The following is a 17,918-nucleotide window of genomic DNA, read 5'->3' on the forward strand; positions in this document are numbered from 1 at the left end:
GTGGACGCTGTGGCCAGTGGGCTGATGCTGGGGCAGTCCAGAACTGAGAGGCGCTGGGAGGCACTGGGCCTCACCAATGCGATTCTGTTCTCTGGTCTTTTTCTGCCAGCTCTGGTCTGCCTGCCGGCCTGGAAAGGAGGATGTTATCAGCCCTGCTTGACAGACAGTGACTTGCCCAAGGTCGCAGACAGGGACAGTCAGTCTCCCTCCAGAGTGGCTCCTCTCCCCTGGGTCTGAGCTGCTTCACATGGTACAGTTTGTCCCAAGTGGACATGCCAGGATGGGCTCGTGCCTGTGAAGTCCGTAAAGTCAGAGGCGTGACAGGAAATGTGTGTCTCATGAGCGGAGAGGGCAGAGCCCTGTCCATCAGGCAGGGGTGAGGCCTGGGCTTTGGGCTGACGAGGCAGGTGACCCAGAACTGCTGAGTATCTTGGTCTCCTCACCAGCCCTAGGCCTGGACAGAGGGCCTGAGACCTAGGACACTAGCTGGTTTCGGCTCAAGACAGGTCAGTGGAGAAGGCCTCTGGGCCTCTATCTGCCTCAGGGCTGGCTCACCTCCAGCACCAGCCCCCAGTCCCGTCTGCTCTCCCCCAGCAGGGGCGCTGGCACTACAGGCTCTGGATTAGGCAGGGGGGCTAAGCCAGCCCCACACCAAACTCCCGGGGCCTCCCCAGCATGGGTCCTACTATAGAGAGAGGGCCAGAGTCCTACCGTGAGGCGGTGAATGTCTTGGGAGAGGAGCCCTATCTGCGTCACGGTGCCTTCCGAAGGTGCCATCTGTAAAACGGGTAGTGGCCTGGTCAGTGCTCGTGGACTAAGCTCGGGATTCGCAGAGGTGGCCTGCAAGTCCTATCCTGCCTGGGCCTGCTCCCCGGGAGAATGGGCAAGGAGTGGGCCAGGCCCTAGGGAGCGACACATGGGTGAAGCATGCACTGCTCGTCCCTGGGGAGAGGCAGAGCTTCCACTGTCCCACACCGTCACATACACTCCCGCGTTCCCACTTCAGTGCCAGCTGAGGGGACACAGGAGCAGGGAGAGTGGGATGAAGGCCTTTCTGATGCTGAACATACCGACAGTTTCTGGCACCAGCAGGACCTCAGACACTGATGCCCCAATGTAGGCATAGCCAAGTATCCTCACTGCCAGGAACCTCCGGCCCCACTTGCTCAGGCAATGCCGGTCTGCTCCTCCTCCCCTAAACCTTTGTGGACATCATAGATTTGCCCTTTGAGGGCACTGCATATAACCCATCATTTTACAGGTGGGAAAACTGGGCCCCACCAAGAGATACAGGACTTGCACAGGCCGCACAGAGTTAGTGACATCACAGTCCCATGCAGGGTTTGAAAGCAGGCACATGCAGAGAGTCTCCCACCAGGACGTAAGAAAGGAACAAGGGGTAAAGCCTGCCCTGACTACAGCTCTGAACTGCCGTGCCCAGCTATCAGCCCCGAGGAGCACCTCTCGTAGTCCCGGCCCTGGGATCAAACAGCAGCCGTGCTAACAACTTCCAAGCCGGTGCCCACATTCCTTGCTAACTGGACTTCAAAGGAGGCCGGGAGGCCATGGCCTGAGGCTGCTGGTACTTTGCATTGCCTCCATCTGGAACAGAACCAGAGTTCAAACTGGGCTCGTGAGGCCCTGCCGCGGCCACCAGTTATGAGGCTGCTGTCCGGATTCTGCAGACAAGGCCCAGGGGACCCAGTGGAGCCAAAAGCTGCACTGGGCCCAATTGGGATTTCATGAGCAGGAGCCCAGACTGGCAGGTGCGTCCCTCCCCTGTCCTTGGCCAGACCAGGCCCGGCTGGAAGACCCACTTTCAGTCAGTCAGCCTCTAAATCAGGAGGCCAGGTCTGTTCCAGCTCTGCCAAGACAGAGCAACCCCTACACAGGCCCAGGGAGGGCAGTCACAGCAGAGCCCGCACAATGCACGCAAGAACACAGGCCTGCCAGCAGGCAGGCTGGCTTCCCCTCACCAGAATGGAAACCAGCTTCGGGGTCTGCACGACAGCAGAATGTGAGATGCAAAATGCCTCTGGGCTTCCCACTGGGCGGTGCAACCTGAAGTGAGGCCACAGGCTCCTCCAAAGGCTGGGAGGGGGTACCTCCTTGCCCCATCCCCCTTGCTCAGGACACTTGCAAATCACAGCCCAGCTCAGCAGTGTGGGCTCTTGAGCAGCACTCCAGCTGTCAATGTGCCCACCTCACTCCCCTGGACACGCTTAGAGATAGGCTGTGCTGCTCGCTTTCTACATAAATACGGGTTTTATTACCGAAAGAAGAGACCACCTCTGAATGAAGTCACGACAGTTCCGTTGTCCCCACAGCAGAAGGCCCTGCTCTGTCCCTGCAGCCAAAACTCTGGCCACAGGCCCAAGGCACTTGGGACTGCCCTCCATGGGGGAGCAGCTGAGGGGCCTGAGAGCTGAGCCCCTCGGGGTTGTCTGCAGTCTTGGCACGTGTGTCCAAGCTCAGGCGTGGCCACCAGTGCTATAGCTGGACATTCAGACTTACCGAAAATGTACAAGCATCCTAAAGTGTCTTTCCTTCTGAGTCCCCAAGTCTGGGCCCTTAGCAAGGATGCGGCTCCATACCTGGCCACCCGCAGGGTTCGGAGAAAGACGCCCAGGGGTGCGCAATGGCTGGAATGTTCTCTGCAGGTCATGCGCACACGCGGGGGTGAGGTGAGTTACATGGTGACACACACGGAGTTACTGTGAGCTCTCAGGACGCACAGACAGTACAGGTGACAAGGGCATCAGCTAATCGGTCCCACCTGGTCCAACCCGTCCAGTTCAGGGGCATCAAGTGTGCTGAGGCCCCGGGTGCCACTGTAGGCCCTGTGACCGTCACCAACACTGTTGCCGGGCTCCATTGGGCAAATGTAGTCCGTCGATTCATCAAACTTCTTTTTTCTTATGTTTCCAAAATGTGAAAATCCCAGCTTCCTTGGCTAAAACACAGCAGATGCAAAGTGATAAGAAAGAGATGACTGAGCTGGTATGCAGCTACCCTGACAATACATTTTAGAGCAGGCCTGTGAGGGAAGGAATATGGCGACACTGCTTCTAGAAAACTCTCTTCACAAAATAGCACTCCTGGAAACAACTGGCTTGCTGGGGAGAGGCCAACAGATCAATCGTCCTGAGCAAGCAGAGCTGCTCCTCCAAGGCTCGGTGCCCAAAACTCTTGCCCTGTGATGTTGACATTCCCTGGGAGGAGTCGGGGCTCCCTGAAGATGCTGCAGTCTGTACAGAGGTCAAGCTCACAGGACTTGGCACCACACGGGGAGCACTGCCCACCTTCTCACAGCACTTAGGGCAGCCACACAGATAACCCTTCCTGCCTGCTCCAGCACTGGAGCTGTGCTGAGTTGGCAGGACAGCTCAGGCAGGGGGGATCTGTGAGATTCAGAGCCCCACTGAGTGGTGCTGGTGCTTAGATGACCTCGGGACCTCTGCTAGCTGTGTGCTGGCCACCTTCAGGGCTGGCTGCCGACGGGGCCACTCATTGAGTTGGCAAGACAGCTCTAATTGGCACAGGGCACCTACACTTGGGAACTTGTCTGCTTTGCAAAACGAGTCAAGGTAACATCAGGAAAGAGGACTGGATGCTGCCTGCACATCATTTCTGTATAAAGAAACCTGCACACCCTTGGACTCAAGGGTGGCTGGGAACTGGCCTAACAAAGAGTAACATAAAATCAAACCAAAGGTAGAAGCCAAAGCAGAAGTCACGAGAGCCTCCTCGTCCAGGCAGCCCACTTGGGTTTGGCACCAGGTCCGGGCTTATCTGCTGCCCAAGTTAAGGGGCAGAAAGCAGGTCCCTGTGGCCACCCCAGAAAGGGTCTGGCAACTCACCCGGACTTTGGCTGTGGTGGTCAGTGGTGTGTAAGCAGGTGAGGTCATTTTCTCTCGCTTCTCCTGCTCAGCCTCAGGGCCAATCAAGGCATTGAATTTGGTGGTCAGGTGACGTCTGAGGAGCGTCTTTTGTGGTGGGATGTTGAGAAGCATGGCCAGGGTGTCCCCTGTGAAGCGTGGCTCTAGGATCTAAGAAGAAACAAGACAAGTCAGCCAGTGATGACCACCAGCGCTTGCAGGTGATGACACTGAGAAACAGGCCCCCATCGACCCAGGTGCCTTGAGGGCACTTGTCCTGTGTCCCCACCCTGCTTGCTTCCTGGCACGGGCCCGACTGTGCCAATGGAGAGCTGTGCCCTCTTAGCCAAGGCTGTCTCCCTTCTCATCCTTTGTCATCCAGGGTCCACTCTGGATGATGGCCAAGCCACCCCTTCCTCATTTCTCTGCTAGCTTTGCCTCTTGATGGCGCTGAGTGCTGAGACAGATCGTCCCATGACAAGCAGGAGGTGACACCTAGGTGCCCTCTCCCTGCCCAGCCCCGTGTTCCTCTAGCAGCAGGTGGAGCTGCCTCGTTAATGGGCAGTTTTCATGCAGACCCCTTGTCCTGCACTGCTCTGGGCCTGTAGCAGAGAAAGTCTTTCCAGAGCCCATCTTATTTCCATGAAGCCTATTAAATCTCAGCCACAACAGACCAAATTCTACTTTGAAATTTCAATTTATGCAAGGAGTTCCGATGAAGTATCAACTTTCTTACTGGGATGCATGTCCAGCCCTTAGACGTCAGTTCCTGAATACCCCAGGAGCACTGAGGCAAGTGGACCAGCTCAAAGAGCCACTCACAATGAGCCCTCCGTGGACGCCACTCCCACGAAGGTTGGGCGCGTATTCCGCCAGGTCCACGGACCGCAACCACTCCATCACCCTGTGGTTGGACCACTGCACAACTTCTGAAGGAGAGAGGTTACTCTGTGAGAGGGGAGAAGGAGAGTGGAGAAGTTAGGCCTACAGGTCCTACCAGGCTCCTCTGTGGAGCCAGCCCCTATGAGTCAGTCAGCCCTAGACGCCTCACCCAGGCCTTCCCTTATGCCTACAGACCCGGGCCTCCATGCCAGCTGCCTGAGAGCCTGCCTAGTTTCCAAGAAATTAAGCTCTCGCTCAACCTGCAGGATCTTCTTACTCTGAGATATCTAATTCCAGAATCCCGTTACTCCCTGACTCTCTGATTACTTCGAGACTAACACATGAAGGCATGGAGTTATTCATTCAGTGATGCAGAAGCACTTTAAAAGAGGACTACCAATGATGAGCTGAGTGTTTTATAGAATAAAGATCTCACTGGCGTGGCCAAATGTTTTTGGAGAATACACATTAAGATACTTAGACCTAAGTGCCCTCAAGTGGCATCTGGGTCTTCAAAATGCTCAGCACTGTGCCTGACATATAGAAGGCATTCAAAATGTGCTTTGTTGAACAGGAAGAAAAGAGGGGATGGAGAGTACAAATAGGAGTTTTCAATCCCCTGGGAAGTGACAAACGCCCCATGAGGATCCTTTCCAGACCATACTCTTAAAGCAGGGTTGGACTCAGTTCCCAGAACACAGGAGGCAGGGTGTTACCGACAACCTTGTAGAAGAACTCTGAGGTTCACGGAAGATTATGAGGGAATTCCCCAGGCTGTGGGTTGCTGTGTTTACCGCTACTATTTCTTCTCTAGCAAAACCTGCTCATGGATTCCCTGTGAATCTGGAGCTGGAGGTCAGTTAATGTTCTACCTACCCAGAGATTCTGAAACACCTGGTTTCCTCATAGGCTCTTTTCCACTCCTCTGCATACTTTGACACCATCTTTCCATTTTGTCTCACCACTCTCCCCTCTCTCTCCTTTGCTTCACTTCCTCGTCCCCTTTAATCGTTATACACCTTTAAAAGACTTGCTGCCACTGCCCTCCAGCCCATAGCATGTATCGCCCCCAGGGAGATGGACGTTGGAGGTATAGTGGCTGCGATGGGACACAGAGTCCAGGCCACAGGCATGTTGGGGCATCATGAAGCCCTAGCAAAGGGAAGAATCCACAGCACCATGGTCCCAAACGCAGCCACTTAGTGACGATAATGTCCCGGCTTTCTAACGCCCTATCTTACAGGTGTCCTGGCTCAGGGCTACCTGGACAGGTAGCGCCCTGCCCTTACCTCATCAGCCGGCCGCCGGTGCAGGCAATGAGGGTTGAACTTGTTGACGTGCAGCACGTGAATGGCACATTTGATGCTGAGATGATGTAGTTGGCTGGTGACTTTTAGGAAGAGGAGATCATTCTGGAAGAACAAAGTTTTGGTGCATGAACCAGAGCTTCTGAAGTGACAAACACCCCATGAGGATCCTTTCCAGACCATACAATACAACATGGACACAGCAACAGTTCTCCTTGGCACAATAGTTTGTACTTCGCTACTTGGGGCATCTTATGTGACAAATGACACTGTTTTAAGACCTTAAGGATATGCTGGAGGTGGTGGAATCAAGTGTAAAATAACCTCCCTGGGGACACCCACGTTGAGCTGGGTGCTCATAGGGACTGAAACACTGGAGGAAGAGCCCTCACCACCGTCAGGTACTGCAGCATCCGCCCGTCGACTCTGGATTCATGAAACTGGTCTTTGTACTGGGGTAAGCCAATATCATCAAGCCAACCTACACAAATGGGGAAGTGAGACTTGTGAAAATCAGAGACTGTGGATGCAAAAAACACATAAAAAGAAAGCAGCAGCAAATTATCATTCAAGTTCCAGCTGTGTTTCCCCTAAAGTTTAGTAATCTGTCTGCCTATCCCAAGGAGACAGCTGCCTTTGAGGCACACATTCCCAGGGAGCTGCCAGAAACATACACACATCTGCCTGTCCTTACGTGTTACCCAAATGTGGTCCAGCAGTGCAGACTTCTCCTCCTGCTTGGTGTTGATGGCTTTCACTGCTAAAACCAGCTTTTTCCTGTGAAGGGGGTGCTTAATTCCCAGCTCCTGAAAGAGAAAGATGGAGACGGCTGTGAAATCTCAGCAGGCAGCCCAGCTCTCAGAGGCTCCTGTGTCTGGGTGGAGATCCTCCACTGGGTGGAGCATAACAGCAGACCTCTGCCCACCGCCCTGGGATCAACCTGCAGCAACAGAATCTTGGCCTCCTTTGCCCATCTTCCTACGTGTGGGCATGTTGTCGGGGTGGTAGGTGGGAAGGAATGGGGGGAATTCATCTTCCCATGCATTGGTTTGGGGAGAAATAGGAGCCTCCTCACCCAGGGCTCATACCTTTTCCATGTCCTGAGGGGTAGCTGTCAGTAAAGTGTGGCCAGAAGTCACCCATTGCCTCGCAAAGATCACATACTGAGCCAGGCCGAAGTCCTCCAGCCACGTGCATACACGCTCTGTGCTCCACTGGGCAAAGGGGGCGTTGGCGTCACTGGAAGCAGGAAATGACCCTGTGAGCATGAGCGCCTGGGCTCCATCTGAACAGTGCCTCACAAAAAAGGACCAGGTTTAAACACACAACCCCCATAATGGGATCCAGTTGAACCACAACATACTCATTCAAGATAGACTCTTGAGTGTCCTGGGATAACACCTGGTGGGAATCTCAGATCTGCAGCTGCTCACAGCTTGGGGCAGTTATATGTGCCTCAGGAAGCTGTGCTCAAGAGCGTCACTGATGGCGCAGTGGTAAAGAATCTGCCTGCCAATGCAGGGGACACAGGAGACATGGGTTTGATGTTGGGAAGATCCCCTGGAATAGGAAATGACAACCCATTCCAGTATTCTTACCTGGAAAATCCCATGGACAGAGGAGCCTGGAGGGCTACAGTCCATGGTGTCGCAAAGAGTCAGACACGACTGAGGTACTTAACACACATACACAGGAAGCTGTGCTCACACGAACACGCAGTCCACATACATACACACTTGAACCAAAGCCGATTAGGATTTAGATCCACACCTGAATCATGTTTTACATAATGTTTAATATCATTTTTACCAAAATGCTTAGAAAGCTAGAGAAAGAGTATCAGTACTCAAACATTAAAAAAAACTCCAATTATCAGTAGTTAAAATCTTATTTACTGATGAAATACTAGGAGCATTCACATTAAAGGCAATAAAAAGACTTTTATCACACTAGTAACACTGGTCAGAGTTGCAGTGAGTATAAGAAGAGATAAAATAAAAAGCAAAAATATAGCTATTAGAAAGGTAGAAATAAAGCCACTCTTTTCAGAAAGACATGATTGTCTACCTAGAAACCCCAAGAGAACTCAGTAAGGTGGCTAGTTATAAAATACACATATTCCTAATATTTACATGACATACATGATTTTCTATATACCAATGCACAGACACTAATATGTTGTTAAAATAATTTTAAATCCCACTGATAGCAACCAAAATTATAAAATGTCTAAGTGCTGCCTTTACGAGAATTGAGTGGGTCCTTGTGTGTGGAGATGGGGGAGGTGGTAACGATGACACTCAACTGAGCAGCATAAAAAGGATATGAATAAATGAAGAGCTAGATCATGTTCCTAGACAGGAAGCCTGGGCTTTACAAAGCCATCAATTCTTAAAGACATCAATTTTTCATTTAAAGTCTGAATATAATGGCACACTCAAATCCCAGTTGAGCTGTGGGGGGTGGGGGGAGGTTGACAAAGCAACTTTATATCCATTTTTTTTTTTAAATAAAGGTGGATTCATGGAATATAGAAGACTGGCTATTCCAAAAGACTGTTTCTAAGGAAGTACTTCTAAAATGCTGGTTAAAATAAAAATTTTTTTTATGCCTGAATGAGGCATTAAAAAATTCCTTGAAAGTGAGAGGATTTCTTAAAGAGTCAGGATGACCAGGAAGCACCATGTTAGAACTAATGCAGGAGATGATGTGTGCCTTAGAGCAGGTGCTGGTCACTCAGCCTGGAGCCTAGGTTTCTAACAAATCATGAATAAGTGCAGATCTAGGTTTTTTGAGACCTGGAACTTATAAAATTTGGGGCGGGGGACCTCTTTAAGAATTGAGTGCAGATGGATTATGTGAATACACAATTTGAATACAAAATTAAGAACAAAAGGTGTATTTAGAATTTAAAAAAATCACAAAAGTTACAAATCTAACAAAAACGTAAAAGTATCATGGAATCCAGAAAAATAATGTTTTTATTAATTCCAAATACACTTCTATAGTGCTTTACCTTCATATTTGGTAACTCTGCTTGCTTCATATGTCAACAACTCAATAACACAGCTGTCCCTCTGTATCTGCTGGGGGATTGGTTCCAGGACCCCAAAGACACCAAAATCCAGGGATGCTCAAGCCCTTTAGATAAAATGGCATAGTTCATTCAGCCCTCTGTATTTGTGAGTTCTGCATCCATGGATTCAACCAGTAGAAATCTGATATGTGGTTATTTGAATCTGTGGGTAGGGCAGGGCTGTATTTTCTGTGAGAAGCTTAATTCCACCTTCCTTCTAGCACAATGGACCAATGTTTGTTATTTTGATAGTTTTTTAAAAAATCCTTTCAGCTTCACAATTTAAAAATGGTATTGTTAAATACAATTTTAGAATCATTAAATTTAGGAAAACTATCAAGTGTCCTTTAGATACAAGCTGTAAAATTCCACAGCATTCAAGCTTTCTGGTGTTTCTTAAATATTTTTTGAATTGACATTTATTTAACGTCCCTGTGGCTGTTGCATATTAGGCAACATCATCTTGGTCAAAGTTAGTATATCATGTAAAATCATCAAGAAATTTGATTCACTTTATTGAACAACAATCAAGGAACCTACTCACTATTTTGAGTATATCATGCAAATGTGGGGGTGGATAAAGCACAAGCTGGAATCAAGATTGCTGGGAGAAATATCAACAACTTCAGACAGGCAGATGATACCACACTAATGGCAGAAAGCGAGGAGGAGCTAAAGAGCCTCTTGATGAAAGTGAAAGAGGAAAGTGAAAACACTGGCTTCAAACTTAACACCAAAAAACCGCAAATCATGGCATCTGGTCTCATCACTTCATGGCAAACAGATGGGGAAACAATGGAAACAGCGGCCGACTTTATTTTCATGGTCTCCAAAATCACTGCCGACAATGACTGCAGCCATGAAATTAAAAGACACTTGCTCCTTGGAAGAAAAGCTGACAAACCTAGACAGCGTATTAGAAAGAGACATCACTTATTTAATTACATTTATTTAAAAGAGAGTTTCTTTTAATTTCAGTGCTGACAAAGGTCTGTCTAGTCAAAGCTATGGTTTTTCCAGTAGTCATGTACAGATGTGAGAGATCATAAAGAAGGCTGAGTGCCAAAGAACTGATTCTTTCAAACTGTGGTGCTGGAGAAGACTATTGAGAGTTCCTTAGACAGCAGAGAGATCAAAGCAGTCAATCCTAAAGGAAATCAACCCTGAATATTCACTGGAAGGACTTATGCTGATGCTGAAGCTCCAATACTTGGGCCACCTGAGGCAAAGAGCTGACTCACTGGAAAAGACCCTGATGCTGAGAAAGATTGAAGGCAAGAGAAGGGGGTGACAGAGGATGAAATGGTTGGATGGCGTCACTGACTCAATGGACATGAGTTTGAGCAAACTCAGGGAGACAGTGAAGGACAGGGAAGCCTGGCGTACTGCAGTTCATGGGGTCGCAGAGAGTCAGACATGACTTAGCAACTGAACAACAACCACAAAATTCACTATTTTTGTTTGGAATTTATCTGTTGCTCTTGGTGAATTATTGCATTTGGTTTGATCTGGGATTTTTTGTGTATATATTTTTCTTAATATCAGACTAGTTTCTTTTAATTTCAGTGCTCACTTTATCACTTTTATTTCACATTCTATTAGCTTTTAATTTTAGTTTCTAAGTTTCTGGGAATTGGGAAGAAACAAATGTTCTACATATCAGACAGACATTTTAGTTCTGAGGTGAAATAGTGTTTTTGAGACTGTAATTTGAATGCCTCTGTCGTGTAGACCTTTTCAAAACATCCTAGAGCTTTGACATACTCCTCTATTCTTAATCATATTCCCATTTCTCGCTTTGTGAATGGTCTCTGCTCTCCTAAGCCTGTGGTATTCCCACAATAGCAAACCCAACCTTCCCACCTCCTGGGGTTCTGTCAGTGCCAGGGTCTCCCATACTCTGGTCCGGGGCTGAACATGGTGTTAAGTGATTTAGAGATGACAGAGAAAAGTACCTTTCGTATACAGCCAAACCACTTGTTTTACTAACATGCTCCAAAACATCTTTCCAAATTGCAGTTAAAATGATGTACGTGCAATTTATCAAACAGGCCATTCCCATGGTGGATGGAGAACACAGGGTGCCCTTACCATTGCACGTATTTCATTAGTCCTTTTCTGAAAAGAGAGGACTTCTGTTTTGAATAAGCACCAAGAGAACCAAATCTCTCCTGTTTAGGATTATGCAAATCTGATGACTGGAAAGACTTCCCACAGACTAGCTTCTGGTTTTGTATATTTCAAATGTTCTTTCTTTTCCCACTACCTCATACTTCTGAAACCAAATGCCAGAGGACAAGTTCGTTTTGGAACAAGATCTCTGACTTTGAGTCTCTGCGTCAGAGCGCTGGGCACACTGGCACACTGGCAGCCATTTTTATAGTAGGACAGCTAATTAATGAAACCTTAGTAAGCTAAACACGAAGGGACTGCAAACCACATCAACATAATTCCACCAAACCCAAACTAAATGGATTCCCAACTCAACTTCCCCTAAGTCAGCTCTCAAGAATGCCCACGGCTATTCCAGTGTCATCTGATATTAGTCTAAGCATAGACCAAGGGGAAGTTGGAGTAAAGAGTCAGCAGTCTCAAAACTGTGTTTGAAATGTCTTACTTATGAAAAAATTTCAACACAGGGCTTTGTCAGTACATTGGGTGGACCCTCTCTGGACTGTGGAAGGGGCCCAGACAAGTAAATGACCCTGGGATAAAGGCAGTGAGATGGGGTCTGAGGCAGGGAAGCACTCTGATCAGAGACTCCTCATAAGCTAGAGTCACTAAGACAATACACTCTGTAGACGAACTCAGAAAACCCCTCCAGAGATGGGGGCCAGACGTGTGGCTTTAAAGTCTGGCTGACTTAAACATTTACACTCTCCTTTCTCTTGGGGAAAAAAAACTCTGTCACTGCACGTCAAAATAAATCTCTAAATAGATGACTTTTGAAGTTTTTAAAAATTACTTTTTAAAAATTCATTGTTTAAAACCAGTTTAAAAAACATTATTGAAAAATTTTAAAACAAAATAATGAAAGACATCACAAAGGAAAAGTTGGTAACTTATTGTACACAAACCTAAAAATTTCATATATCAAAGAAAAGTCTGCAACAAACCTGAAAAATGATCTATCACAATTTTTAGATGTGGCTTAATATCTTAATATACTGTATAGAGAACAAATAGAAATTAACTAAAAGATATTCATAACTAAATAAAAATGGGCAAAAATGCTCACAATTCACAAAAGAAATAAACATGTAAACAAAATTAACAATAAGAATATAATTTGAGGAGGCCTATAAAACTAGAAGTTTAAACAAAGAAAAGCTGCAAGTAGTTAATGCTGAGAAGGCTGTAGGTGCAACAAGCACTCACTGTACAGCAGTGCTCTGTGTGTGTGTGTGTGTGTGTGTGTGTGTGTGTGTGTGTATGACTCAGTCATGTCTGACTGCGATCCCATGGACTGTGGCCAGTCAGGCTCCTCTGTCCATTGGAACGTAAATCAGCAAAACAGGAAAATTTTTAAACATGGATTCTTCTATAACCTGAGAGTTCCTATAAAACGTCATTATCAAATACTATATTAGCAAACAACTGTTCCACTGGAAAAAAAAAAAAAGAAAGGATTAGGGTTGGAGACTTTCAGTAACAATGAACTTTTCCTATACGAATATTGGTGACAATATTTTTTAAAGGCTACACCTAAATATCTATAAACTATAAATACCAGAGAGTATTAGCATATAATTATATCACACTTCTGTTAAAGAGTAATAAAGGCCTTTCTTTCCCACCAGCAAGCTCATTTTTGTTACCACAAGCACAGCTGTGATAAACATACAGTCTTATCAGGCCTTCATTCCCATTCTCCTTGTCATCCATTGTTACTGTTAACAAAGCACAAAGACATCCAAACAAAGCAACTCTGTGGTTGGAACTGCAGTTCTGCCTTTGGCAGAGAAAGTTCCCCACCCTGGCCGCCCCACACCCAAGTGACTTGGCAGACGGTGAATGGGCCCCTTAACCAGGCAGTCCTGCTCTAAGGAAAAACGCCTAAGGGTCTTAGAGAAGTTCTTACACCCAACCAATGATCCCCTCTTCAAAAATAAATCCAAAGGAAAGCCAGAAGTGGAACAAAATTTCATCATTCAAGCTTATGATGGCTTTATTTTTTCATCCCAGAACCATTAATGTCTAAGGTCAGAAGACTGCCAAGTAGATTAGAATACTCATGGAATATATGGAAAGGCTTCCTGTGGCTTATTTTCTAATGGCTCTGAACTGGTCTCTGCCTTCTTAGACCACATCCTTAGATTCTCTAGCCTCTAAAAACTAACATTTGCTGAGCATTTACATTTCTGAATAGAAAGGTAAACACGGATCCACGACCCTCGCAGAGCAGGACCAGGAGGGCTACGCATCCTCGGGTTTTCTCTGCAAGACATCTGGAGGATGGGTCTGGGGACACTCACCGAAGGTCCTGAGAGTGTACATGGGAGAGCCTGGCAAGGCCTGGGAACCTGAGGGGGCTGGGTGGGGAAGCAGGGTATGTCCACACATGCTCCCTTCCGCAGGGGTGCAGGTCTGTGAACAGCATGCCATACCAGGGAAACATCACTCCCCCCTCACCAAGGTCTGGACTGTTGTAACTAGAATTAGTCTGCAAGTTGTGCACATCTTAGTCCTACGTGCACTTGCCACTGGTGTCTGGCAATCTCAGGAGGAAGAAAATTAAGAGGGTTAAACCTTACATTTTGGAATTCCCTGATGGTACAGAGGATGAGAATCTGCCTGCCAATGCCGGGAACACAGGTTTGATCCCTAGTCTGGGAAGAGCCCACAGGCCATGGAGCAACTGTGTTCATGCACCACAATTACTGAAGCCTGTGTACCCTAAAAGCCCACACGCCGCAACTCCTGAGTCCATGTGCTGCAACTCCTGAAGCCTGTGTACCTACAGCCTGTGCTCAGCAAACAAGAGAAGCCACCATGAGAAGCCTGAGCACCGCAATGAAGAGTAGTCCCTCACTCACCGCAACTAGAGAAAGCCCACGCACAGCAGTGAAGACCCAGCGCAGCCAAAAACAAAAAAATCCTGACTTTTTACTGTTTGGTTAAATTTAAAATGTCACAGCCCAATCTTGAGAAAGGCCCCCCTGGAGCCTGTTCATGGCTAAGAAACTCAGACTTTAGTAGGAGATATTCTGCTGGAGATGATATATCGTGGGGATCATCTGATGGGAGCAGAGGTTATGGAAAAGGGTTTCCCTAAGACACAGGACTAAAGGTTCACCTGGGCAGGTCAGAAGGGAGAGGCTCTTCTCCGAGTAGGGAGATTTGGGGAAAGCAGGGGGATAAAGCTGGTGGCAAGAGGGTGTCCACCAGGGCGATCTTTGGAAAAGTTTCTTTTTTTTTTCTTAATGCTTTTTTATTAGGGTGTGAGGGGAACAGTTGTATAAAAATCTCCCATTCTGATCCCCTGATAAACCCTTCCAAGCTGCCCCTGCAGGAGGGTTTGGTACAGTGTGTCATGAGGGATCAGGGCAGATCTGCCTGCTGCCCCCACAGCCTTTTGCAGGTCTGTGTGAAAGGAGGGGCTTCCCCAGAAGCAGGCCGTGCTCTCTCCACCAGTCTCCCGGGGGAAGGGGACCCTTGAATGTGGCCAGCTGACGCCAGGGTTAAATTGGAGGAGCTCACGTGAGCCTCATAAGAACTTTCACAAGCACTTGTGTTTGACCCCACACTTCTGAGACTGAGGTTTACTCGTGGGGCTGGAGCGCCGCCTCCCACCCCACACCCTGGCTGTAGGCAGCCCCTGCCTTTGCCTCAGTGCACCTAGAAATAAGCATGAGCAATGTCCACACGTGTCAAAGGGATAGAGCTCTGGCCTAGGGGCTCCTGCCTTCCATCTCTGGAGGCTCTGGGGCATCCAGCCCCCATCCCCACTCCATCCTGGGCAGGATTTTACATGGTTCTTTGCAGATGGACTGGAGGGAGCCTTACCTTTTCTGAGCCTTGGGGTCTCTGGTCCTGGACAGTCTTGGCCCTGCAGTTGCCCGGAGCCCACCTCGTCGAAACTCGGCCACCCCTGGAGCATCGGTGTTAAAGTTTCCTGACTGAGTCCTTCGGATCCTGTGTGGACAGGAATCCATGGAGACCATCAGAGGGCAGACTGGAAGCCTGAGGTCAGTGCACTCCCCCTACATAGGGCCTCACAAGCCACACCCAGGGCTCTGGATGGCCCTGCTTCCCAGTGCCTCCCCTGAGGGCCAGCATCAAGACCCAGCCTCAATTCTAACCCTGCTTCTAGGATGGGGTCCCTCTCCCTGAGGGGTCAAAGTGCAGGTTGCTGCCTGGGAGGTGGCCCCAGTTTCTGCCTTATTTTGCAGACTGGGTCACCAAGGCCAGCAAAGACTCAGCACTCTATCTTCAAAGATCGCTTAAGACACAGATTGAGCCCTGAGGAGGAAGAAATTGGTCTCACCCATGCATCTCTCCAAAGCACATGAGGCATAAGCTGCAGAGGATGTTCTCAGGGTCTGTGGGATGGACTGATGCCTAAAATGAATGACATGTAAGGCAACTGGCTATACTTAAGGGGTGCCTTTCATAGTTCTCCTTCTCTGGGCCTTAAAAAATAATTCAAAGTCTTCTCTCTACATGTAACCACTCTGTGCTTACTGCTGTTCCAAAATCTAATTAAACAGGAGGGTTATGGAGACACTTTGCTCAGCCAAGAATATTAATTCTGAACAATGTAATTAATGATCATCACCACCAACTTACTTTCCCCAGAACTTCTTGATGCCTTTGGGGCTCCGTTTACCATCTGGTGTCAGGGGAGACTGGGGGCTGGACTCGGTGCCCGATGACATGGATGAGTCATTGGCCATGGCAGTGTCATCCCAGCCACTTTCTGTGTCTCCTGAGATTGAAAGAATGAAATGACATGTGAATGACAAGAAGGAACCTGACCTCTGCAAACCTTATCCCCAAGCCTGGGCCATTCCCTCAGTGGGAGTCGAGAATAGTCTGCCCAGCCCTGCTTTCAGGGCAGAACTTTACAGCAAGATCTCGGAGACCAGTAGGGGCTCAGGCACATTCCAGGTTTTCTCTCTGGGGAGTTAGTGAGCTTAAGGCTTCAAATCTGGGTGAGCAATGTCTTCGAACGGGGCCCCAGTACTTGCAGGATAACTCCAGCAAGGAGCTTCCTCTCTCTCCCCCCAGGGAGACGCGGGAGTGCAGGCAGCAGGGGGACCTGGCTGAATGTTTGGAAAAGGGAGGGTGTCCCGGGAGGCAAGCAAGGGCGTCTCACTCTCCACCTCACCTGGAAGGGTACAGTACCTAATACGGGGGCACTGACACTCCGGCCACGGTCTCCAGCCAACCAAGAAGCAGAGAAGCCACATGAAGAAGCAAGAGAGGCCAAAGTCCAGCCCAACAGAGTCATAGGGAAGCAAAGAAATAAACAAGAGTCATCGAGCAAGAGGGAAAAACTCAAACAGGAAGAAAAATAATCCCACAAGGAAGGGTGGGGGTGAAGGGTGACTGAGCCTGACCTGCAGGGTCACACAGTGAGGGGACCAAATGCTCCTGGTGCCACTTCCTGGCAGGTAAGGCATCCACACACATGGAGGGAGAGGGGCAGCTGTGAGGGCCGAATATGCCAGGCCGCCCACTGCTCTTGTGCACATGCCAGAGCTCACTCAGATCAAACTACAATGATCCGAAGCTGCAGGAAAGTCCAGTCTGAGTGTCGCTAGGACACATTCATTCAAGGGCTTATCTGGAGTTTCTGCAGCCAAAGGCAGTACTGGCCAAGGGCAGAAGCCTGTACATTGGCTGGCTCGGAAACAGCCAGAGATGAGGAGTCAAGGGTGGGGAAAGCTCTGTCAGGACCAGAATGCTCCGGTCTTCTAGCACCCACCCACCCCTCCCCCTACCAATCTGCTGCTGCTATTGGAGAAATACAGCCTATTGTGCAAAGACCTCCATCAGATCCTAAGCACCAAAAGGCTACTGGTGGACTGGCATCCTTGCCCACTGACTCCACTTCTCTAAGGAAATGCTCTTCCTTGGAAGAGCACATAATCACCCTACTGGTAAGAGAGAGGCTGCAGAGAGGAAGGCAGAGACAGGAAAGAGATCAGGAGGCAGAGGAGGAATGGGGAGGGCCAGGGAGGGTGGAGTGTGGTATCTAGCAGGGAGGGAAAGAGGAAAAATAGGAAGGTCAGGAAGGAGTCGAGAGAGGAGGAACAGAGGAGAAGAGAAAATGGGGGTAGAATAATCACAGGTGGAAAGAAGGTGGGCACACACCCTGATTCTCTGGGCTCTGGAAGGGAACAGTGAGCCCAGAAAGACAGCCATAGTCTCTGGACATGGGACCACCCTGAGGTACGACTTGCCCCGTCCGCCCACCCCCACTGCTCTCCAGCTGTGGGCTGTGGTGGGGAGGGTGCAGGGACCTCGTGCAACAATGGAAGTGCCAAGGCCGAGGCACCAGAAGCCACCAGCCTGGGGTCTGGACACTCACTCAGCCTCAGCGGGCTGCTCCCTGCGGGGTCCAGTGGGGAGGCGGTGGGTGGAGACTTGGCAGCCTCTCCGTTGGGCGTGGCTCCTGGAAGCTTCCCAGGTAATGTGGGGTACTTGTGCTCCGCCAGGAAAGGGCCATCCTAAGGGAAGGAAAGGGAGGGAGATGTTCAATTAGCTGTCACTCTCCAGCTCAAACCCAGTTAGGAAATCTCTGGATGCAGGAACAACTCGCTTTTCTTC

The 17,918-nt window shown here is 48.9% G+C and overlaps 1 protein-coding gene across 17 annotated transcripts in view; it reads right to left on the reverse strand.

The window, feature by feature from the left end:
• The window catches only part of PPFIBP2 (PPFIA binding protein 2), a 166,731-nt gene that overhangs the window by 13,115 nt on the left and 135,698 nt on the right, over positions 1 to 17,918 (reverse strand). For 9 of the 17 annotated variants that reach the window (XM_024975813.2, XM_024975819.2, XM_024975815.2 and 6 more), the window contains 12 exons: positions 17,680 to 17,818; positions 16,491 to 16,523; positions 15,933 to 16,071; positions 15,150 to 15,278; positions 7,156 to 7,306; positions 6,762 to 6,873; positions 6,460 to 6,548; positions 6,050 to 6,172; positions 4,701 to 4,826; positions 3,861 to 4,049; positions 2,777 to 2,953; positions 712 to 777 (listed from right to left, as the gene is read on the reverse strand). In XM_024975813.2, the coding sequence (XP_024831581.1) occupies positions 712 to 777; positions 2,777 to 2,953; positions 3,861 to 4,049; positions 4,701 to 4,826; positions 6,050 to 6,172; positions 6,460 to 6,548; positions 6,762 to 6,873; positions 7,156 to 7,306; positions 15,150 to 15,278; positions 15,933 to 16,071; positions 16,491 to 16,523; positions 17,680 to 17,818 (1,473 nt within the window). Of the gene's footprint in view, positions 1 to 711; positions 778 to 2,242; positions 2,954 to 3,860; positions 4,050 to 4,700; positions 4,827 to 6,049; positions 6,173 to 6,459; positions 6,549 to 6,761; positions 6,874 to 7,155; positions 7,307 to 15,149; positions 15,279 to 15,932; positions 16,072 to 16,490; positions 16,524 to 17,679; positions 17,819 to 17,918 lie in introns of those variants that run through there. The other 8 variants (XM_024975822.2, XM_024975820.2, XM_024975816.2 and 5 more) reach the window with 3 other exon arrangements.

This window comes from Bos taurus, chromosome 15, assembly GCF_002263795.3.
Source record: "Bos taurus isolate L1 Dominette 01449 registration number 42190680 breed Hereford chromosome 15, ARS-UCD2.0, whole genome shotgun sequence".
In the NCBI taxonomy this organism is placed as follows: domain Eukaryota; kingdom Metazoa; phylum Chordata; class Mammalia; order Artiodactyla; family Bovidae; genus Bos; species Bos taurus.